The sequence below is a fragment of the Leopardus geoffroyi genome, chromosome B1 (genome assembly GCF_018350155.1).
Source record: "Leopardus geoffroyi isolate Oge1 chromosome B1, O.geoffroyi_Oge1_pat1.0, whole genome shotgun sequence".
NCBI classification, from domain to species: domain Eukaryota; kingdom Metazoa; phylum Chordata; class Mammalia; order Carnivora; family Felidae; genus Leopardus; species Leopardus geoffroyi.
The window spans coordinates 123181233-123203215 of NC_059327.1; the positions used below are offsets into that span (position 1 = coordinate 123181233).

Here is a 21983-nt window from a genome sequence, read left to right on the forward strand (position 1 = left end):
TAAGTAAATAAAAACTTAAAAAAACAATCACCAGGCAAGAGAGCATATCCTCCCAGGTAAGAGGATATTAGAATGGGACTCAAATTTACTGATCTCTAAAGTACAGAGTACTCAAAGAAGGACTTTACAATCACTATTCATGATCTTTAAAATACCAGGACTTAGTTAAATTGCACAAAATATGTAATTTGCTAGAAACAGCACTAAGTAGGGGTGCCTGGCTGGCTCAGCTGGTATAGCATGTGAATTTTGATCTTGGGGTAGTGAGCTCAAGCCCCATGTTGGTAAGCAGAGCTTACTTTAAAAAAAAAACAAAAACAAAAACAAAAAAACACTAAGTATTTCGTATCTCAAAAAAATTAAGGTAGCAGTACACTTCATACTAACTTCTGAAATGTTCATTTTAGTACATGTGACGGTGAACAAAAACAAAAACAAAATAGAACATCTGATTTAAAAAGGATAATATGAGATGCTTACCATTTCTGGCAAAATTTGCAATGGCCAGTGCTCCAGCAAGCTGTAGCTGGTGGTTATTTGATGGAATCCAGGACAGCACCCTTTGAAACACATTACCTTTTCCTCCTTCAAATAATTTCTGCATGGATTCATCTGGAAGTAAATGAAACAAATAGATAAAAGGAAAAGAATATAGAGCAACAAATCCATATTCCTAAATGAATATCCAACTGGATAACTATACACTTCAGAAATGATATTTCATAAAAGGACAAGTAATGACTCTTTTTATAAAAGAGTTTAGGATTTTTCTAGTCTAAGTCCCAAGTAGCCCTCTAGCTTTTAGTGCCACAGTTGTCCTATGACAGCTGTTTGAATATTGTAAGATAGTGAAAACTCCTCTTTTCCAGGTTCACTATCTCTAGTTCTCTTCATGATGTGTTTAAGGTTTCAAATCATCACACCAGGATTAAATGAGGCAGGAAAATGAGAAAATGCCTAATATATATAGTGTTCACAAAAGAGACAATACATTAAAAAAAATCTAATAATCATGTTCTTAGGTTGACTTAAATTATAACTCACCTCCAAGAAGTAATAAAACCATTAGATCTGAAGCAGTTTTGAGCTCAGCAATATCATCCTCTTTTTCACTATCCACTTTCTCCTGAACAATCTCTAGTAGACATTCTACCAGCCCTGCTTCCACCAGCTGTAGTTTAATAGCATCTAAAAAATAATGTGAACAAAATAACCAAAACTTGAGATGAAACAGAAGTTCTGGTATAAGCAACCTATTATGAAGACTTATAAGAAATCAAGAAAATGCATGATTACATAATACATGTTTGAAGATTTGAGTTTCAAAAGGAACTGACAGTGCAGCTTATATACACAAAAGTTTTATTTCAGTTTTCTTTTTTACTTGACATTAGGGCACTTTTTGTAATGTCTGCAGCGCCTAAACAAATTGATTCTCAGCTTTGAAGGAAAGTAATAGCACTCCACTGTTATTGTAGATATTATGCTCATGTTTTAAAAAGGTAATACTATTAAATACACTGTTTAAAATAAAACACATATGCTGTTATATAAAGTAAAAATATACTCACTAATGGCATGTGAATAGAAAGTTATTGAAAAGTAAAGAGCTATTAGTAAATTTCAAACTATACCATACGTATATATTTGGATTCATACTTGTATAGATGTTATTTTTCTAATTTTTAAAATGTTTATTTATTTTTTTTTGAGAGAGACAGAGTGTGAGTGGGGGAGGGGAAGAGAGAGAGGGAGACATAGAACCTGAAGCAGGCTCCAGGCTCTTAGCTGTCAGCACAGAGCCCTACATGGAGCTCAAACCCACGAACCAGGAGATCATGACCTGAGCTGAAGTCGGACGCTCTACAGACTGAGACACCTAGGTGCCCCTAGATGTTATTTTTCTAAGGCAGTTAATAAATCTGTAACTTTCTGAACTTTAAAAGCCATGTTTTGAAAAAGGACTTCAGGTTTTCATTAATTTCAAGTTTGCTTGGGTGATGGATCTTTGGTGGTTCATTAGAGTATATTCTCACTACATCTGAATAGGTTTTAAAATTTCCGTAATAAAAGTTGAAAGAAAAAAATAACTTTTGAGCTTTCTGATAACCAACAGTGTGAAGGTATTTTAACAGAAAAAATTTACATCCCAATTATATTGTTAAAAATTCTCTTCATAGTAAGTTCTACTCTTAACAAATTGTTTGCACCCCTAATAACTTTTTTTTATTATAGAACTTACTTAATTGAAGGTTTTATATTCATATCCATATCTGTCTCCCTCATTAGAGTAGACATACCTCTTTCATCTTTGTATTTTAACCTAAACTGGTCTACCTAAATGCTCTGGGTATATTTATACAGCTTACAATAAATGTAGATGAACTGACCTTAGAAACTTGCTACATACAAATTTTTAAACTTAAATTTTATTTTTCAGTTGGATTTTATTTTAGCCATTGGTTTCCCTAAGCTGTATATGTGCACATATACAGCAATGGCAGCTTCAGGTTATTATTATTTGGGAGAAACAAAGACCTTTTTTATACTTGACATTTTCTTTTGGGCAATTTTAAGATATAAAATTTAGGTTTCATTTCCCCCTAACACCAGGATCACTGATAATCTTTAGAATATTATCTCCAGAATACACAGAATATTCAAACTGGAATATTTTTTTAAAAGGTACACTTGTACTGTGCTATGCTGAAAGTAGGGCGTTTCCTTGGTTACAGAATGCTAGGGCTAGAAATGTGTGGTGACTAGAATCAAAGCCATGTTAAAAAAAAAAAAAAAAACCTTAAAATTCCTAAAAACCTTGAATTATACAAATCCCAATTTAAATGTCTCCTTTGCACATAAGGAAAACCAAGGGTGATATACTAAGGATAGTCCAGAAACAAGTTTTCAAAGGTATCATTCAATTTGCTGCACGATTATAAGATAGAAGTGAAGATAGTAAAGGAGAAAACATATAAGAAAAACTTTGTTATTTTGACATATTACAAGAAAGGTTACAGGTAATTCTATGGCATAAAATTGACTGAAGGTCACCATAAAAATTTCATTTGGCCAAACCACCAAATGAGATGAAAAACAACTTTCTGCCTAAAGAATAAGATCTAAGGCATTTAGAAAATTTTAAATCCGTCAAGATTAAAATTTATAGATCTCTCCTCTCACAGTTTGACTTTAATCATATACATATATATGTGGGAGGCTTCAATAGCCTTATTAAGGAAGATCAGCAAGGCAGTCTGCCAAAGCAGACAGCCCAGCACCATTTATTAACACCATTCGGCCTAAGGACCATCTTTCTTTATAACTACTATTTGCGTATGTATGTATGTATATAATATGTATCTATGTAGGTATATATATATATTTTAAAATCTTTTCTAAATGGTGAAAAAAGCCACAAATGCAGAAAAGTGCATAATATGCATATTAGCTTAATTATTATTAAGCAAATTACCATGCAGCTACTACCTAGATCAAGAAATTCATTGCCAACATCCCAGGAAGCCCCTCTGTGCATTCCCTTTTCCTATCACATATTCTTCCCTCCAGCCCTCTAAATACTTGATTTTTATGGTAATCATAGTCATACTTTTCCTTATTGTTTTATCAAATGGGCATTCCTAAAAACCAGTTTAATTTTACCTTTTTTTGAACTTTATATAAGTGGAATCTTACAATACATATTTCTCAGTGTTGGCTTTTCCCTTTCAATGTTTATAAGATTCATCTATACTACTGGTTATAGTTGTCTTCATTCCTTTTTGTGAGTATATATTTTTCCATTATATGAATATACCATTATTTATTCTATTGTTAATGGATAGGAGTTGTTTCTAATTTTTCATTATTATAAATAGTGCTAAGAACATTCCTGTAATGGCTTCTGGTGCACATGTGCATGTTTCTGGGTACACTTTAAGAGCAAAATTGTTGGATCACACAGAATACAATCTCCAACTCAATAGATAATGGTTTTCCAAATTGTACCAATGTACACACCCACCAGCATGTAATGAGTTTCCACTACTCCACAACCTCATCAACATTTGATATTATTATACTTTCCAGTAGATACATGGTAGTATTTTATTGTGATTTTATTTTGTATCTCAGTTATTAATGAGTTAAGCATATTTTCATGTTTATTAGCCATTTGGATTTTATCTTTTGTCTAGTGCCTATTTAAATTTTTTATGCATTTTCCCACTGGAATTTCTACATTTTTCTTAATGATTTATGGGAGTTTTTATATATTTACACACTCTTTTGATTATGTGTGTTATAAATATCTTCTCTCACACACTGTCTTGCTTTTTACTCTTAATGGTGTTTTTTTGGTGTCTTTCATTTTCATTATTAGAAAGTTTTAGCCAAATTTATCAATCTTTTCCTTTATGCTTGAGATTGTTGTGACCTAATAAAACTATACTCCAAGGCCATGATGATATTTATTCTTCTATCTTCTATTTTTTAAGGTGTGCTTTCTGGTTTTAACTTTTCCATTTCGCTTAATAATCTATCTGAATACCTTTTTTTAGTACAGTATGAAATGGGAGTTTATATACGTGTCTTCAATTGATTTTTCCCCCCATATTCCCAGCATTGTTTATTGAAAAGACTGTTCTTTCCACACTGTTTTGCAGTGACAACTTTTCTTCCTCCTAATAAAATAAGCACCTATTAATGCATCCATTTGTTTCTGGGGTATCCTGTTCTACTGGTCTTCTCATTCAGCCTAGCACCAATACCACACTGCCTTTTAATTATTATAGTTTTATCAGAATAAAGTTTTATTATTGTTATGCAGTAAACCCAGTTTTGCTACTTTGTTCTCTTTCAGTGTCTTGGCTATACCTGGTCTTCTGAGATTTGGTTAGAATTCCATTGAGTCTACAGATCAATATGGGGAGATATAATACTTTTACAACATATCATCTCTTGATGCTTTTCTACAGTTTTCTACAAGAGACCCTGCACATCTTTTATTAGTCCATTCTTAAAGTATTTTGTTTTTTATGCTTTATAAATAATATATTTCTTAAAAATGCATTTTGTAACTATTTTTTGGCTTATTTATAGGGATAAAATGTTTTTGATTTTTTGTTTGCTTATGTTTTGCTTTGGCTAGCAACATAACTCATTCTAAATTTTTTTTTTTTAATGTTTATTTTTGACAGAGAGACAGAGCTTGAGTTGGGGAGGGGCAGAGAGAGAGGGAGACACAGAATCTGAAGCAGGCTCCAGGCTCTGAGCTGTCAGCCCAGAGCCCCATCCAGGGCTCGAATTCATGGACCACGAGATCATGACCTGAGCCGAAGTTGGCCGCTCAACCAACTGAGCCACCCAGGCACCCCAACATAACTCATCCTAATTAAAAAACTCACCTATAGATTCTTTTGAATTTTTGACATATATAACCATATCATCTATGAATAAGGAGGTATATGTTATTTATTTGTTTGATGTCTTTCCTGTATCTTTTCTCTACTGCACTGGTTAGTTCCCATAAGACAAAAATAAACAGAAGTAGGAATGATTTTTCTTATTCATGAACTCAAGGGAAATGCTTTTTGTTTCACCATTGAGTATGATACTTTCTGTAGGCTTCTGATATATATCCTTCTCACTCTCTTTTAGTGTTGGCTTGCAAAGAGTTTTTTAAAATCATGAATGGATAGTTAATCTTATCAGATGCTTTCTTTTCTGAAGATCATTTGATTTCTCTTTTAACAAGTTTTAATACAAATTATATTCATTGCATTCTGAATATTAAACTGCTTTGTATTTTCAGAATAAATCCATTTTGCTATAATGATTAATTTTGAATATATTATTAGATTTGGCTTGCTAAAATTTAAAGGGGAATTTTAGATCTATGTTCACGGTGAGACTGGCCTTTATTCTTATAAATGGTGTCTGTTGGTATTTGGTATAAGATCTGTATAATGAGATCTCCTTTTTCATTCTTGATTTTGGTTATCTATGCCTTTTCTCGCTCTCTCTCCTTTTTCTTTTTTTTTTTCCCTTGATTAATCCTAGCAGGGATTTACCAGTTTTATTTAGTCTTTCAGACTGAATTTTAGTGATTATACACCGATATTGCATTATGAATTTTCTATTTTATTAATTTCAGCTCTTCAGATTTCTTTCCAAGTATGACTTTACCTACATAAGATTTAAAATATAGCATTGCTTTCATTATTAGAAAATTTTCTAATTTCCAACACGATTCTTCTTTGACCTCTGAGGTATTCGAAGTATATTGTTAAATATGTAAGTATAAATGGATTTCCTAGTTATCTTTTTATTATTAGACAATTCACTTAAGTCAGAGAATATACTCCATAAGGTTGCAATCCTTTGACATTTGTTAAAACTTTTTCATAACTATGCATGTTTTATATATTTCATGTGTATTTGAAAAGAAAGGGCCCTGCAGCTGGGTGCAGTACTCTATAATACATCCATTAAATCAATTTTCTTAATCATGTTGTTCACATTTTCTATATCCTTGTTGTTTTTCTTAATCTGCTTGTAGTATAAATCACTCAGAGGCATTAAAAGCTCCCATATTTATGAATTTTTCTATTTCTCTTCATAGTTCTGAGTATTTTGCCTTCATATGTTTTGGGGTAATGTATATTTATTAGAGCTCACAGTTGAACTAAACTTTCATCACCATAAGTCACCTTATCTCTATTGAGTCTTTTAATCTTAAATTCTATTTACGATTAAATATTACTATCTCAGCCTTCTTTAAGTTTGAATGATTTTTTAAATCCTTTTATTCTAAATCTTTTAAATCTCCTTATATTTAACAAGTGCGTTGTTTGTTTTAAAAAGTATAGTTGATTTTTAAAAAAAATTTTTTTTTAATAAAAAAAAGTTTTATTTATTTATTTGAGAGAGAGAAAGAGCAAGTAGGGGAGAGGCAGAGAGAGAAGGAAATAAAGAGAATCCCAAACAGGCTTCATGCTGCCAGCGCAGAACCCAACACAAGCTCGAACCCGCAAACCATTAGATCATAACTTGAGCTGAAATCAAGAGTTGGATGCTCCACTGACTGAACCACCAAGGCATCCCAAAAGTATAGTTGATTGTTAAAATTCAGCTGACAACTGGTCTTTTAATTAAAGCATTTAGGTCAAGTACGTTTAATGTAATTACTGTAATACTGTGTCTTAAATCTAATATATTTTTTATGCTGTATTTGTAACCCCTGTTCTATGTTCCTTTTTCTCTCCTCTTTTCTGTTATTGAAGGTGTATTGATTGAAGGTGTATTTAAAGAAACAATCTTTCCAGGGCGCCTGGGTGATTCAGTCAGTTACACATCTGGATTTGGCTCAGGTCATGATCTCACAGCTCCTGAGTTCAAGCCCCCAGTCAGGCTCTGTGCTAACAGCTCAGAGCATTGAGCCTGCTTCAGGTACTGTGTCTCCCTCTTTCTCTGTCCTTCCCCCACTCGTGCTCTGTCTCTCTCTCAAAAATAAATAAACATAGGGGCGCCTGGGTGGCTTAGTGGTTAGGCGTCTGACTTCGGCTCAGATCATGATCTCACGGTTCGGGAGTTCAAGCCCCGTGTAGGGCTCTGTGCTGACAGCTCAGAGCCTGGAGCCTGCTTCAGATTCTGTGTCTCCCTCCCCTCAGCTCCTCCCCTGCTCACACTCTGTCTCTCTCTCAAAAAATAAAGATTAAAAAAAATTTTTTTTTAATAAAGATAAAAAAAATCTTCCCATAAATCCTTCCATTAGTTTGGCAGTTACATGTTGTTTTTAAAAATTATTTTAGTAATCACCTTAAAAGTCAGTGGTGAACTTTCTCAGTTTTTACTCTGAAAATATCTTTATTTTGCCTTCAGTTTGAAGGATGCTTTCACTGGGTTTAGAATTCTAGGTTGGCATTTATTTATTTATTTTTTCATCACATAGAAGCTGTTTCATTGTCATCTGACTTTCATTGTTGTGCTGGAAGATTAACAATCAGTCAAACTATCACCTCTTTTAGGATAATCTATTATTTTCCTGGCTACTTTTAAGATTTTTGTCAGTTTCCTATAGTTTCAGTATAAAAAAAAATGTATATTTCTTTTCATCAGGTTTTAGATTCATTTGAGTTTTTGAATCTTTGTTATCTTTCTCAATTTCTGGTAAATTCTATGCCAAAATTAAAAAAAAATATTGCCTCTGCTTCCCACCTTGCACTTTCTGGAACTCCAAACAATGTATATGAGACGTTCTCACTGTATCCTCTGTACTTCTTATTCTCTTTTTTATGTATGCTGATTATTTTCTCTTTATACTTCATTGTGGATTTCCTTCCAGTCTATCTTCCAGTTCACTGGTTCTCTAAAACAACTATATTTAATCTGCTGTTAAACGCATCCATTAGGTTCTTATTTGGGGCTGTATTGTTCCAATTCAGGAATTTCTGTTTCTTTTTCAAGTCTGCTATGTTACCTTTTATAGTTTTTAGTTTCCTTCTAAATGTTTCAAGCTTGCCTTTAACTCTCTGAACATAATAAGCATACCTGTGAATCACTGTCTAATAATTTCAATATCTGGAGATTTGCTGTGGTTGCCTGTTCTTTGTGCTGGTTCTTGCTTACAATATCTTGTCTCCTCATATATCTGGTCCTCTCTGATTATGTGCTAGACACTGTATCTGAAAAATTATATGGGATGTTTTGTTTACTCTGGTTCACTCTTATTCCATGGTGTATCCCTTAAGATTTTTTAATGCAAAGATGGGAATAGTTTACCAGTGTCTACACTGTCCCTTTGCCCTGCAAGGTTACATAAGTGGAGTTCAGCCTCTCTGGTGCCTTTTCCAGATGGGCACAAAAATGTGTAAGCTACAGAACGATGTTTAGCAAGACTTTAAAATCAAAGGAACTTGGTAACTAGCTTTGGCCAATATAGATATAATCGAGTAGATAATGTAGCTAAAGTTATGGACACCCAAAATAAAACTTAACACATCATTAATAAAGCAAAGAAGGGCTTTGAGTTAAATATCTGGCAATTCAATAATATCAGGAAGAATGGAAAGCATACATGATAAATAATCAAGAGGTGCATTTAATTTCTCACCATTTTCTGCCAATGGAGCAAGAACTTCAAAAATCATTTCCCTTTTATCATGTTCTATTTGTTTCTTGAAGAGTTTTACCAGTTCTTCAGCAATGTTTGTACTGGCAAACTGTTCTTTACTTGACTCTGCAAAAAAGGAGAGGGACATATACAGTAAGCAAATAAAATTTAAACATAGTAACTGTATTCTATTACTTTCAATACATGCTCATTTTGTACCATTACTGATAAATACAAATACTTTTCAAATACAGGAACTATCAGATACAGTTTAAATGCTCTTGAAAAGGAAAAATGTCATTAAAGAAAACGTTCTAACCCAGTTTTATTCAAGGCTGTAAAAAAATGTTCACCAGCATAACATATAGGTGTAACCATAGCAACAATTAAATTACTAAGTTATAAATTCATAGTTTCAAGGCTTTTAGCCAAAGAAGAAAAATTACTCTTAATAGACTGCATTTTTACATGGCTGAAGTAAAGGTGACTTATTATTACCCTCAGATCATTAAAGTGGTATGCTCTTGCACTGGCATGATATGCCTACTATTAAAGGTCAATGCTTCACATGTGCTTGGGGTCTCAGTCCCGCTTGCCTCTTTAGCATCTTCAATCTCTCTTCACTCTATAGCCTCATCATCTGCAATTAAATATGCTCTAATATTTCTTATACAAAAAAAAAGCAATATTAAAAACAACTTTCTTCTACTTCACTGTTCTTCAACTACCATCCAATCTCTGTTCACTTTCACAAACAAGTTCCTTGATAGCACTGTCTACACACACTGTCTCTACTTTCTCAACTCACATGCACTCTTAAACCCACTTCAAACTAGTTTTGGCCTACATCCACCCTCTGTAGTTTCTTTTTTTTTTTTTTAATTTATTTATTTTTGGGACAGAGAGAGACAGAGCATGAACGGGGGAGGGGCAGAGAGAGAGGGAGACACAGAATCGGAAACAGGCTCCAGGCTCTGAGCCATCAGCCCAGAGCCCGACGCGGGGCTCGAACTCACGGACCGCGAGATCGTGACCTGGCTGAAGTCGGACGCTTAACCGACTGCGCCACCCAGGCGCCCCCACCCTCTGTAGTTTCAAACTTGCTTCTCCTTTTCCACCAGACTCTATAAATTCCATTTCCTTGGGACTTGATCCTTTTCTTTCTTACCTTATTTTGGTTGTTACTCTCATCTCAGAAAATCTAATTCCCTTCCATAGCATCAAAACTGCTCCTCTATGTTGATAGTTATACAGTCACATCTCTAGCCCTCTTCTGTGCCTCAAGCTATTTATTTAACTGGTCACTTGACATCTCCATTTGAATACTCCCCCCTGTAGCATCCAAACTCCATGTCTAAAAAGGACTTCTGGTATTACCTGAAATCTGTCTTCTTCTAGACTTCCTTTACTTGGTAAATGAACAGTTTATCTATCCATCTATGCAGGCAGAAATCTAGGAGTCATTGCTCACTTGTTCTCATTTAATTCTACATCCAATGAATTACCAAAGTCTACCAATCTACTCCCAAAATACAACAGTAATCCATCCCATTTCTTTCCAATTATCTTCTTAATTTGCTTTGCTGCTTCAGAGTTCCCAATAATTTATCCAGAATTTTCAGAGAATTCTGACCAAATCCAATATAGATTTGCTTCTGTTTTGGGGGCACAGCTGACATCCTAGAATTTATTTTTTATCATTATCTTGATACTTTCTTCTCCTCTGTTACCTACATCCTTTTGCTTTCACTTGTTTTGATTTGATAGAAGCATCCTCTAGCAGCTTCCTAAGAGAACTACTATAATAATATATATAGGAGGTAAATATTTTGAAATCTTGACTGTCTGAAAATGCTTTATCCCACCCAGAGTTTATGCCTCTAATTTAAATTAGTCCCTCACCTTATTCCATTACTTTCTGATACAAGAAATTATGACAATTTATAATTATATGCTTGTTTGTAAATTTGTTTAAAAAACAAATTTCCATGGCTCCTGGGTGACTCAGTTGGTTAAACTTCCGACTTGATTTTGGCTGTCATGATCTCATGGTTCATGACATGCTGATAGCATGGAGTCTGCTTGGAATTTTCTCTCTCCCCCTCTCTCTTTGCCACCCCCCGCCAAATAAATAAACTTTAAAAAATAAAAATAAATAAAAAATAAATTTCCATCTCACCCTTGAGTATAAGCTAAAGTATAATAATAAGCTCCTTGAGGGCAGGGACAGTGCCGATTAACAACCACAAACACCGTATACAGTATAATGCCCAGTACCTAAGAACACTTGATTGAATGAATGTGTGACTGAATGAACAGTTAAATATATACAGGAGTGAGGTTCTACTCTCTAGTTTCAGGTAAATATCCATTGATACCAAATAAAAAAGTTTGCAAATTCAAACTTTAAAAGAAAGGAGAAAAACAAATCTTAATATGGCTTAACAGTTTTGATTTGTTCTCTTGTTACACTGCTTTTGACACCAGATCGATGCCAAAATGATGAAAATCCACTCCAAAACTTGAATGATTCCTTAATGCCATAAAAAAGAAGTAGGAGTGGAGTATGGATTGTCTTTTCCAATAAGCTACCTAAGCCCTCAGAGATCATATTCTATAAATGTGAGCAGCCTTAGTCTAAAAAGTTACTTTGATATAAATAGGGATGACTTAAGTCCTGAACACTGTGGTTGCTCCTTTGCTTCAGACAATACTTCAAATGAGGAGAATTTCAGAAACATAAAATCAGGGGTGAATCAGAAAGACATTAATATTTATCTAGTTATGTGCTCTCACTCTTTTTAAAAATGATAGTGTTAGTGTTTTTTGCTATCCATATTCTATTCCTCCAAGTATTTCTAATAGTATTTTATTTTCCCTAGAATTACTTTTACTTCCCCTGGGATTATTTTTTTTCATTTGCTTAGTTTTCTATGTAGTTATCATTAATTCAACTCCAAACTTTCCATCAGTTGTCTAGTACTTATCATTAATTAAACTCCAAATTGCCCATCAGTTATCTGATCTTCTCTTACTAAGCTTATTTAAGTATTTAATCAATTTCATCTCCTCCAAGAATTACCCCAATCTTGAGTCTAGCCTTTTGACTTGTTCCAATCTGGACTGGTTTCTCTTTGAAAACAGGCCATTTAGGGCTCTCGTGTCACCACACTACTAGGAATTTTTGTTTTCTTGTTGGATCCCTTGTTTTCTGATTCCTATGTAGTCTTCTTTGTTAATTTAAATCCCTTCTTTTGGTGGAACACATTTTCAGTGGCTTCCAGAGGAAAAGTATGTAGGATACTGATTTTCTGAGATGTTCATGTTTGATAATGTCTTTATTATAACTTCACACTTGATTGACAGTTTGATTGGGTATAGAATTCTATACTGGAACTAATTTCCCCTCAAAATTTGAAGGCAGTACTCTATTTTCTTCTGATGGCCAGTGTTTTGAGATATCTGACGTCAACTGATTTACAGTCTTTTGTATGTAACTTTTTTCTAAGTTTGTAAGATGTTCTTTGTCCCATTTTAAAGTTTATTTATTTTGCGAGAAAGAGAGGGGGAGAGAGAGAGAGAGAGAGAGAGAGAGAGAGAGAATGAGAATCAATAGGGGAGAGGCAGAGAGGGATAGGATCCTAAGCGGGCTCTGTGTTGTCAGCATGAAGCCCAGCATGAAGCTTGATCACGAATTGTGAAATCATGACCTGAATCGAAATCAAGAGTTGGCTGCTTAACTGACTGAGTCACCCAGGTGCCCCTGTCCCATTTTAAAATTTCCCATTGATGGGCCATGATATGGGTCTATTTTTATCCATTAGGCTAGGCATTTGACAGACCCTTCTAATCATAGAAAATTATGTACATTAGTTCTGTGATATGGGAGTTATTTGGCGATTTCCTCCTGTTTATCTCTTTCTAAAACTCTTGGCCCAATTCTCTCTCTATTTTTTTGTATTTTCCATCTTCTTGTTTTTTGCTTTACTTCTGCAACTATCTCTCCAAACATTTGTCTTTCATTTTAGCTACTGTGCTTTTAACATTCAGCCTTTTTCGTTCTGTTCCTCTTTCTTAAAAATAGCATCCCATTATAGTTTCATGCTCACAGTATGTTTTTCTAACTTATCTGAAGATACTGTTTTTTTCCTTACCCTGTACAGTTTCTATTTTCTCTACAATGCTTTTTTTCTATTTATTTCATTATCTTTCATGTTAGAAGCTATCCTCACCTCTCTCACTGTCTGCATATTCATTAAAGATTAGGATTTAAGTTGGCTGGGAAGATGGTAGAGTAGCAGGGCTCTAAGTTTGCCTTGTCCCATGGATACAACTAGATAACACCCATATCAGCATAAATAACCCAGGAAAATGACCTGAAGACTTGGAGAACAAACTCTACAACTAAAGACAGGGAAGAGGCCACATCAAAGAAGGTAGGAAGGGTGAAGATGCAAAGATGTGGTCTTGGAGGGAAACAAACCTGGGAGGAAACAAATTGTGGCCATATATGGTGGGGAGGAAGCTGGTAGTACAGAGAAGGGCAGAAAACAAATCTTCCACAACAAACAGGGAGGATGGGTCTCTAATGTTTACCTTTGAAAGTGGAAGCGGCCAAATTTCATGAGTTCTTGAAACCAGCATGACTTAAAGCCTAGAACTTTAAAAATAAGGAGGCTCCACTCTGGGAGAACCCAGAAGGTATCAGGAAGCAGAGTTCCTGCCCTTAAAGAGATAGCATGACAGCTTGTGCAGATACAGTGTAGAATGAGCAGTTTGGAAAACCCCGGGGGCGAATAGGGGGTGGGAGGATGGGGGCAGGTGAGGAGAGAGTAATTTGCTCATCTCAGAGCACAACTAGGAGAGACAAGGATTATGGAGAGACCCCTTCCAGGAATAAAGAAGCTGGCAGGTACCATTTCCTCTACAGCAAAAACAATAGCCACCTGTGGGAACCAGTGAGGCTTCCACACTCCTTACCTAACTTGCTTGCATCAAATCTCCCTCCCCAACACGTTGGTCAAGATCCACCTTTCCCAGTCATGCTCACCTCAGTCCCAGCGCTATCCACTCCCTACCCAGAAAACCAGTACAAACCCTCGCAATAACATATCTCCTGACCTGCTCATTTTGCAGGACCTCAGTCCCAGCAGGGGCAGGTGTTTCGTAAGCTGACCACCACACACCTTACTGCATACAATAGAGAGACTCTGTAGATAATTAGAATGAAGGAAAAAGAGGCCAAGACTCAACAGCAGAGCACATGCAACACACATAAGAGATGGTCCCTGAAGTGCAGGCCCTGGGGAACAGGGGACACTGAACTGCAGGGCACTACAGGACCACTTCTTCATAAGACTAATATCATTAAGAGAAAGAGAAGTAGCCGACTTTCCTAACACACAGAAACAGACACACAAAGTCAGACAAAATGAGACGGAGAAACATCTCCCAAATGAAAGAACAGGATCAAGCCACAGCAAGAGACCAAAATGAAACAGATATCAAGTAATATGCCTGATAGAGCATTTAATGATCATAAATATACTCACTGGACTGGAGAAAAGAGTGGAGAACATCAGTGAGACCATTAACACAGAGATTAAAAAGAACCAATCAGAGATCAAGAACACAGTAAACGAAATAAAAATAGACTTGATGGAATAAATACCAGGTTAGATGAAGCAGAGAAATGAATTAACGACCCAGAAGAGAGTAATGGAAAGTAACCAAGCTGAGCAAAGGAAAGGAAATTCTACAAATTGAGAAGAGTCTTAGGGAACTCTGACTACATCAAGTGTGATAACAACCACATTATAGGGATCTCAAAAGAAAAAGAGAGAGATAAGGTGGCAGAAAATTTATCTGAAGAAATAATAGCTGTAAAATTCCCTAATTTGAGGAAGGAAACAGGTATCAGATTAAGAAGGCACAGGGATTCCCTCGAAAAATTCAACCTGAGGAGGTCCATACAAAGACACACAGTAATTAAATGCCAAAAAGTAGTGATCAATAGAAAAAATTTTTAAACAGCAAGAGAAAAGACAGTTACATGCAAGGAAAACCCCATAGAGCCATCGGTGGGTTTTTCAGCAGAAAATTTGCAGGCCAGAAGGGAGTGGCATGATACATTCAAAGTACTGAAAGGGAAAAATCTGCAGCCACGAATACTCTATTCAGCAAGGGTATAATTCAGAATAGAATGAGATGAAAAGTTTCTCAAGGAGTTCATGAACACTAAACCAGCTCTACAAGAACTATTAAATGAGACTCTTCAAGTGAAAAAGGAAAAACTGTAAATTAGAGTATGATAAATAAAAAAACACAAAAACAGTAGAAATAAATAAAATAAAAGGATGTAAAGTATGACACCATACATTAAAATTGTGGTGGGGAGAGAAGTGAGGACTCAAATGTAAGTAACCACCAACATAATATAGACTGCTATACACAGAAGAGATTATATACAAACCTAATGGCAATCTCAAATCAAAGAGCAGTTAATAGATATGCAAAAAATAAAGACAAAGAAATCCAAGTATATCACTAAAGAAAGATAACAACGAAAGAGAGCACGAGACGAAAGGATAAGAGGGAATCTACAGAAACCACAAAACAAGTAACAAAATAGCAATAATCAATAATTACTTTGAATGTAAATGCACTAAGAGCTCCAATCAAAAGACACAGGGTGACAGAGTGAATTAAAAAACAAGACCCAACTACATGCCGCTTATCATTTCAGACCAAAACACACCTGCAGATTGAAAGTGAGGGGACAGAGAAACATTTACCATACAAATGGCTGTCAAAAGAAAGCCGGCAAAGCAATATTTATATTGAACAAAATAGATTTTAAAACAAAGACTGTAACAAGAGACAAAGAATGACACTATATAAGAGTAAAGGGGACAATCCAACAAGAGGATATAACAATTGTAAATATTTATGCTCCCAACGTGGAAACACCCAAATATATAAAACAGTTAATAACAAACTTAAAAGAACTAACTGATAGTAATACACTAATAGTAGAGGACTTTAACACCCCACTTAGATTGATGGACAGATCACCCACACAGAAAATCAACAAGGAAAGAGTGACTTTGAATGACACACTGGACCAGATGGATGTAAAAGACATATTTAGAACATTTCATCCTAAAACAGCAAAACATACATTCAAGTGCATATATAACATTTTCCAGAATAGATCACATATTAGTTACAAAATAAATCTCAACGTTTAAAAAAAAAATCAAAGTCATATCATACATCTTTTCTGACCACAATGTTCTGAAATTAGAAATCAACCACAAGAAAAAATCTGGAAAGAACACAAATACATGGCAGTTAAATAACATGCTTCTAAACAATGAATGGGTCTACCAAGAAATCAAAGAAGAAATAAAAAATTACATGAAAACAAATGAAAACAAAAACACAATAGTCCCAAATCTTTGGAATACAGCAAAAGTGGCTCTAAGAGGGAGGTTTATAGCAACACAGGCCTACCTCAAGAAGAGAGAAAAATCTCAAATAAACAACCTAACCTTACACCTTAAGGATCTAGAAAAAGAACAAACAAAGCCTAACCCAACAAAAGGAAGAAAATAATTGAGATTAGAGCACAAATAAATGATGTAGGAACCAACTAACCAACCAAACAAACAACAAAAAACAATAGAACAGATCAATGAAACCAGGAGGTGGTTCTTTCAAAGATCAACAAAATTGATAAAAACCTCTAGCAAGACTCATTTAAAAAAAAAAAAAAAAAAAAAAAAAAGAGAGAGGGGTCCAAATAAAATTACCAATGAAAGAGGGGAAACAACTACCAACACCACAGAAATACAAATAATTCTAACAGAATATTATGAAAATCTGTATGCTAACAAATTGAAATGGATAAATTCCTAGAAATATATAACCTACCAAAACTAAAGCAGGAAGAAATAGAAAATTTGAACAGACCAATTAACAGCAACGAAACTGAAGCAGTCATCAAAACACTCCAAACAAAAAAAGGTCCAGGACCAGATGGCTTTACAGGTGAACCCTACCAAACATTTAAACAAGAGTTAATACCCACTCTTCTCAAACTATTCCAAAAAACAAAAGAGGAAATAATCTTCCAAATTCATTCTAGCAGGCCTGTATCTCCTTGATACCAAAGCAAGATAAAGACACTACAACGAAAGAGAACTCTAGGTCAATATCTCTCAAGAATATAGATGCAAAAATCCTCAACAATACATTAGGCAAACTGAATCCAAAAATACATTTAAAAAAATCATACACCATGATCAAGTGGGATTTATTCTTGGGATGCAAGCATAGTTCAATATTTGCAAAACAATCAGTATGATATGTCACATCAATAAGAGAGCAGATAAAAAAACATATGATCATTTCAATAGATGCAGAAAAAGCATTTGATAAAGTAGAAAATCCATTCATTATAAAAACCTTCCACAAAGTAAGTCTAGAGCTCAACATAATAATGGCCTTATATGAAACACCACAGTGAACATAATACTCGATGGTGAAAAATTGAGTTTTTCCCCTAAGGTCAGGAATAAGGCAAGGATTCTACTCTACCACTTTTATTCAACATAGTACTAAAGTCCTAGCCACAGCAATTAGACAACATAAAGAAGTAAAAGGTATCCAAATAGGTAAGGAAGAAGTAAAACTCTCCCTATTTGCAGATGACATGATACTATATGTAGAAAGCCCTAAAGACTCCACCAAAAAAACTACTAGAATTGATAAATGAATTCAGTAAAGTAGCAGGAATCTGTTGCATTACTATACACTAATAGTGAAACAAGAGAAAGTGAAATTAAGAAAATAATCCCATGTACATTACATTAAAAACAATGAAATATCTAGGAGAAAACTTAACCAAGAAGGTGAAAGACCTGTATTCTAAAAATTGTAAAACACTGATGAAAGATATTCAAGACCATTCAAAGAAATGGAAAGCCATTCCATGTTCATGGGTTAGAAGAACAAATATGGTTAAAATGTCTATACTACTCAAAGCAATCTATACATTTAATGCAATCCCTATCAAAATACCAGTACTATTTTTCACAGAAATAGAATAAACAATCTTTAAATTTGTATGGAACCACAAAAGACCTCAAATAGCTAAAGCTTGAAAAAGAAAAACAAAACTGGAAGTATCTAAATCTCAGACTTCAAGTTATATTACAAAGTAATTACAAAATTAAAACAGTATGGTACTGGCATAAAAACAGACACATAGATCAATGGAAAAGAAGAGAAAACCCCAAAATAAACCCATGATTATATGGTCAATTAATCTTCGACAATGGAGGAAAGAATAACCAATAGGAAAAAGTCTCTTCAACAAATGATGTTGAGAAAACTGGATAACCACATGGAAAAGAGTGAAACTGGACCACTTTCTTTCACCATACACAAAAATAAACATAAAATGTATTACAGACCTAAATGTGAGACCTGAAACCATAAAAATCCTAAGAGAGCATGGGCAGTAATCTCTCTAATACTGGCTGTAATAACATTTCTCTAGATAAAGTCTCTTGAGGCAAGGGAAATAAAAGCAAAAGTAAACTACTGGGACTATATCAAAATAAAAAGCTTCTGCACAGTGAAAGAAACAATCAACAAAACTAAAAGGCAACCTACAGAATGGGAGAAGATATTTGCAAAGGACATATCCATTAAAAGGTTAGTATCCAAAACATATAAAGAACTGATACAACTTTATATCCAAAAAACAAATAATCCAATTAAAAAATAGGCAGAAGATATGAACAGACATTCCTCAAAAAAAAAAAAAAAAAAAAAGACATACAGATGGCCAACAGACACATGAGAAGAGGCTCAACATCATGCATCATCAGAGAAAGGTGAATCAAAATTACAATGAGTTATCATCTCACACCTATCCAAATGACTGAAGTCAAAAACACAAGAAACAAGTGTTGGTGAGGATGTGGAGAAAAAGGAACGCCCTTGTGCTGTTGGTGAGAATACAAACTGGTACAGCCACTGTGAAAAACAGTATGGAGATTCTTCAAAAAATTAAACAGAGAACTACCTTATGATCCAGGAATCACACTACTGAGTATTTACCCAAAAAATACAAAAACAGTAACTCAAAAGGATACAGTCACCCCTTTGTTTATTGCAGCATTATTTACAATAGCCAAACTATGGAAGCAGCCCAAGTGTCCACTGAAAGATGAATGGTTAGGGGCGCCTGGGTGGCTCAATCAGTTAAGCATCTGACTTCAGCTCAGGTCATGATCTCACAGTTTGTGGGTTCGAGCCCTGCACAGGGCTCTGTGCTGACAGCTCAGAGCCTGGAACCTGCTTTAGATTCTGTGTCTCCCTCTCTGTTCCTCCCCCACTCATGCTCTGTCTCTGTCTCTCAAAAATAAATAAATATTAAAAAAAATTTTTAAAAAGAAAGATGAATGCTTAAAGAATATTATTAGAATATTATTCAGCCATAAAAGAAGAATGAAATCTTGCCATTTGCAACATGGATAGATCTAGAGAGTATAATGCTAAGTGAAGTGAGCCAGTCAGAGAAAGACAGATACCATGTGAATTTAAGAAACAAAATAAATGAGCAAAGGAAAAAAGAGAGAGAGGCAAACCAAGAAACAACTCTTAACTATAGAGAACAAACTGATGATTACCAGAGAAGAGGTGGGTTGGGGACTGAAGGAAATAAGGGATGGGGACTAAAGAGTACACTTACCATGATGAAAAAAATACAAAATAAAATAAAAAATAAAATAAAAAATAAAATAAAATAAAATAAAATAAAATAAAATAAAAACTGGGATTTAAAAGTTGATTAGGAGCTATGAGTATGAGTTGTCTTTTTGACTGCAAGATTATCTGTAAGGGTGGTCAGATAGCGCTTTTGTATAAGTACCTTTAAGTCTATGTTCTAGAGGACAAAGGGATATAACATTGGGATTTTCACCATCAGTGTACCTATTTTCACTTAATCTATATTTGGAATGGTACTCTGGTACCTGTTCCTTTAACTTAAGTCTTGTCCCCAGACAACAAACTTTCCATTTTTTGTCTCTCCAGAGAATAGTCTTTTGCTTACATGGGAAGGGGCAGTTACCATAAAGTGTGGAAAGGGGCTTTCCAGCAGTCACGACCTCCTCACAAGAACATGCCCCCTCAGGAAGGCCCTCTTCCACCCGCCCTGGAAGAGGGGAAGAAGCAGCACAAAAAGAAGTGCCTGGTGCAGAGCTCCAGCTCCTGGTAGATGTATGTGAAGTGCCCTGGATGTTATAAAATCACCACTGTTTTTAGCCATGCCCAAAAGGAATTTGTGTTGGCTGCACTACTGTCCTTTGCCAGTCTATGGGAGGAAAAGCAAGGCTTACAGAAGGGTGTTCCTTCAGATGGAAGCAGCACTAAAAGCACCCTGAATCAAGAGGAGTAGGAAACTATCCCCATAAACACTTTTTTTTTTTTCAACGTTTATTTATTTTTGGGACAGAGAGAGACAGAGCATGAACGGGGGAGGGGCAGAGAGAGGGAGACACAGAATCGGAAACAGGCTCCAGGCTCTGAGCCATCAGCCCAGAGCCTGACGCGGAGCTCGAACTCACGGACCGCGAGATTGTGACCTGAGCTGAAGTCAGACGCTTAACCGACTGCGCCACCCAGGCGCCCCAAACACGTTTTGATTAAATGAATGAATGAATGAATGAATGAGAAAGAGAAAGAAAAAGGAAGGAAGGAAGGAAGGAAGGAAGGAAGGAAGGAAGGAAGGAAGGAAAGGAGGAGAGACAGAAAGAAAAAGAAAAGAGGAAAGAGAGAGAGAGAGAGAGAAAGAAAGAGGAAAGAGAATAAGATTTTCATACCACCAAATTCTGATCCTTTTGAAGATTCCAAAGAGTTAATTGGTTACTTCTTGGCTTTCCAATTCAGGATTAAGATATCAAAGTATTGCTAAAAACACAAGTTATTGCTGGTATTTCTTCCCAGGTCCTAAAATGTTTTTGTTATCCCCTCCCCTCCCTTTTTTCCCCCTTTCCTTGAAAATTTAAGCCTTTTAAAAAGTATCCCTTTACTGGGGCGCCTGGGTGGCGCAGTCGGTTAAGCGTCCGACTTCAGCCAGGTCACGATCTCGCGGTCCGTGAGTTCGAGCCCCGCGTCGGGCTCTGGACTGATGACTCAGAGCCTGGAGCCTGTTTCCGATTCTGTGTCTCCCTCTCTCTCTGCCCCTCCCCCGTTCATGCTCTGTCTCTCTCTGTCCCAAAAATAAATAAACGTTGAAAAAAAATTAAAAAAAAAAAAAAAAAGTATCCCTTTACTGAAGTTTTAGTTTCCAGAAGGAAGTGAAATTAAACTCAAGTTTTTATCCTAACATCTCTACCCTCAAAATCCTAGTATTTTAAGCAGAAAATTTTCTTTATAGAAGATTTTGGAACCAAATAAAAAGGGAAAAAAATCCCATACTTAATCTATAATATTAGATAAGAATGCAAACTTTAAAATTGTATTCATGCTATAATTGTGAATATAAAAAAAATCATGTGTGTACATAAACTAGGATTCAATGAGAACAAAAAGGCAGAGCTGCATTTTCCTTTTTTTGTCCCCAATTCCATAATAGATTGTACTTATTATTTTATATTTTGTCTTTAAGCTTATGTTTTGTGAGCAAAAACCACAAAAATTTCTGCTGTTTAACATTTTTATTTAAAAATTTTGACAAAAAGTAACTCTAGCATATAGTGATATGCCATATTCAGAAGTCTGTAATACAAATATGATAGGAACTTGATATTTACCCTATGCCAATAAAAATAATACTATGTCGATTTTTTAACTC

General features: G+C 35.0%; 1 protein-coding gene and 1 pseudogene across 6 annotated transcripts in view; one reads left to right on the plus strand and one right to left on the minus strand.

Moving 5' to 3' along the window:
* Window positions 1-21983, minus strand: part of RAP1GDS1 (Rap1 GTPase-GDP dissociation stimulator 1) — a 173941-nt gene that overhangs the window by 25888 nt on the left and 126070 nt on the right. For all 6 annotated transcript variants that reach the window (XM_045472253.1, XM_045472242.1, XM_045472232.1 and 3 more), the window contains 3 exons: window positions 9113-9238; window positions 1045-1188; window positions 481-612 (listed from right to left, as the gene is read on the minus strand). In XM_045472253.1, the coding sequence (XP_045328209.1) occupies window positions 481-612; window positions 1045-1188; window positions 9113-9238 (402 nt within the window). The remainder of the gene's footprint in view (window positions 1-480; window positions 613-1044; window positions 1189-9112; window positions 9239-21983) is intronic.
* LOC123595076 lies at window positions 19776-20610 on the plus strand (annotated as a pseudogene).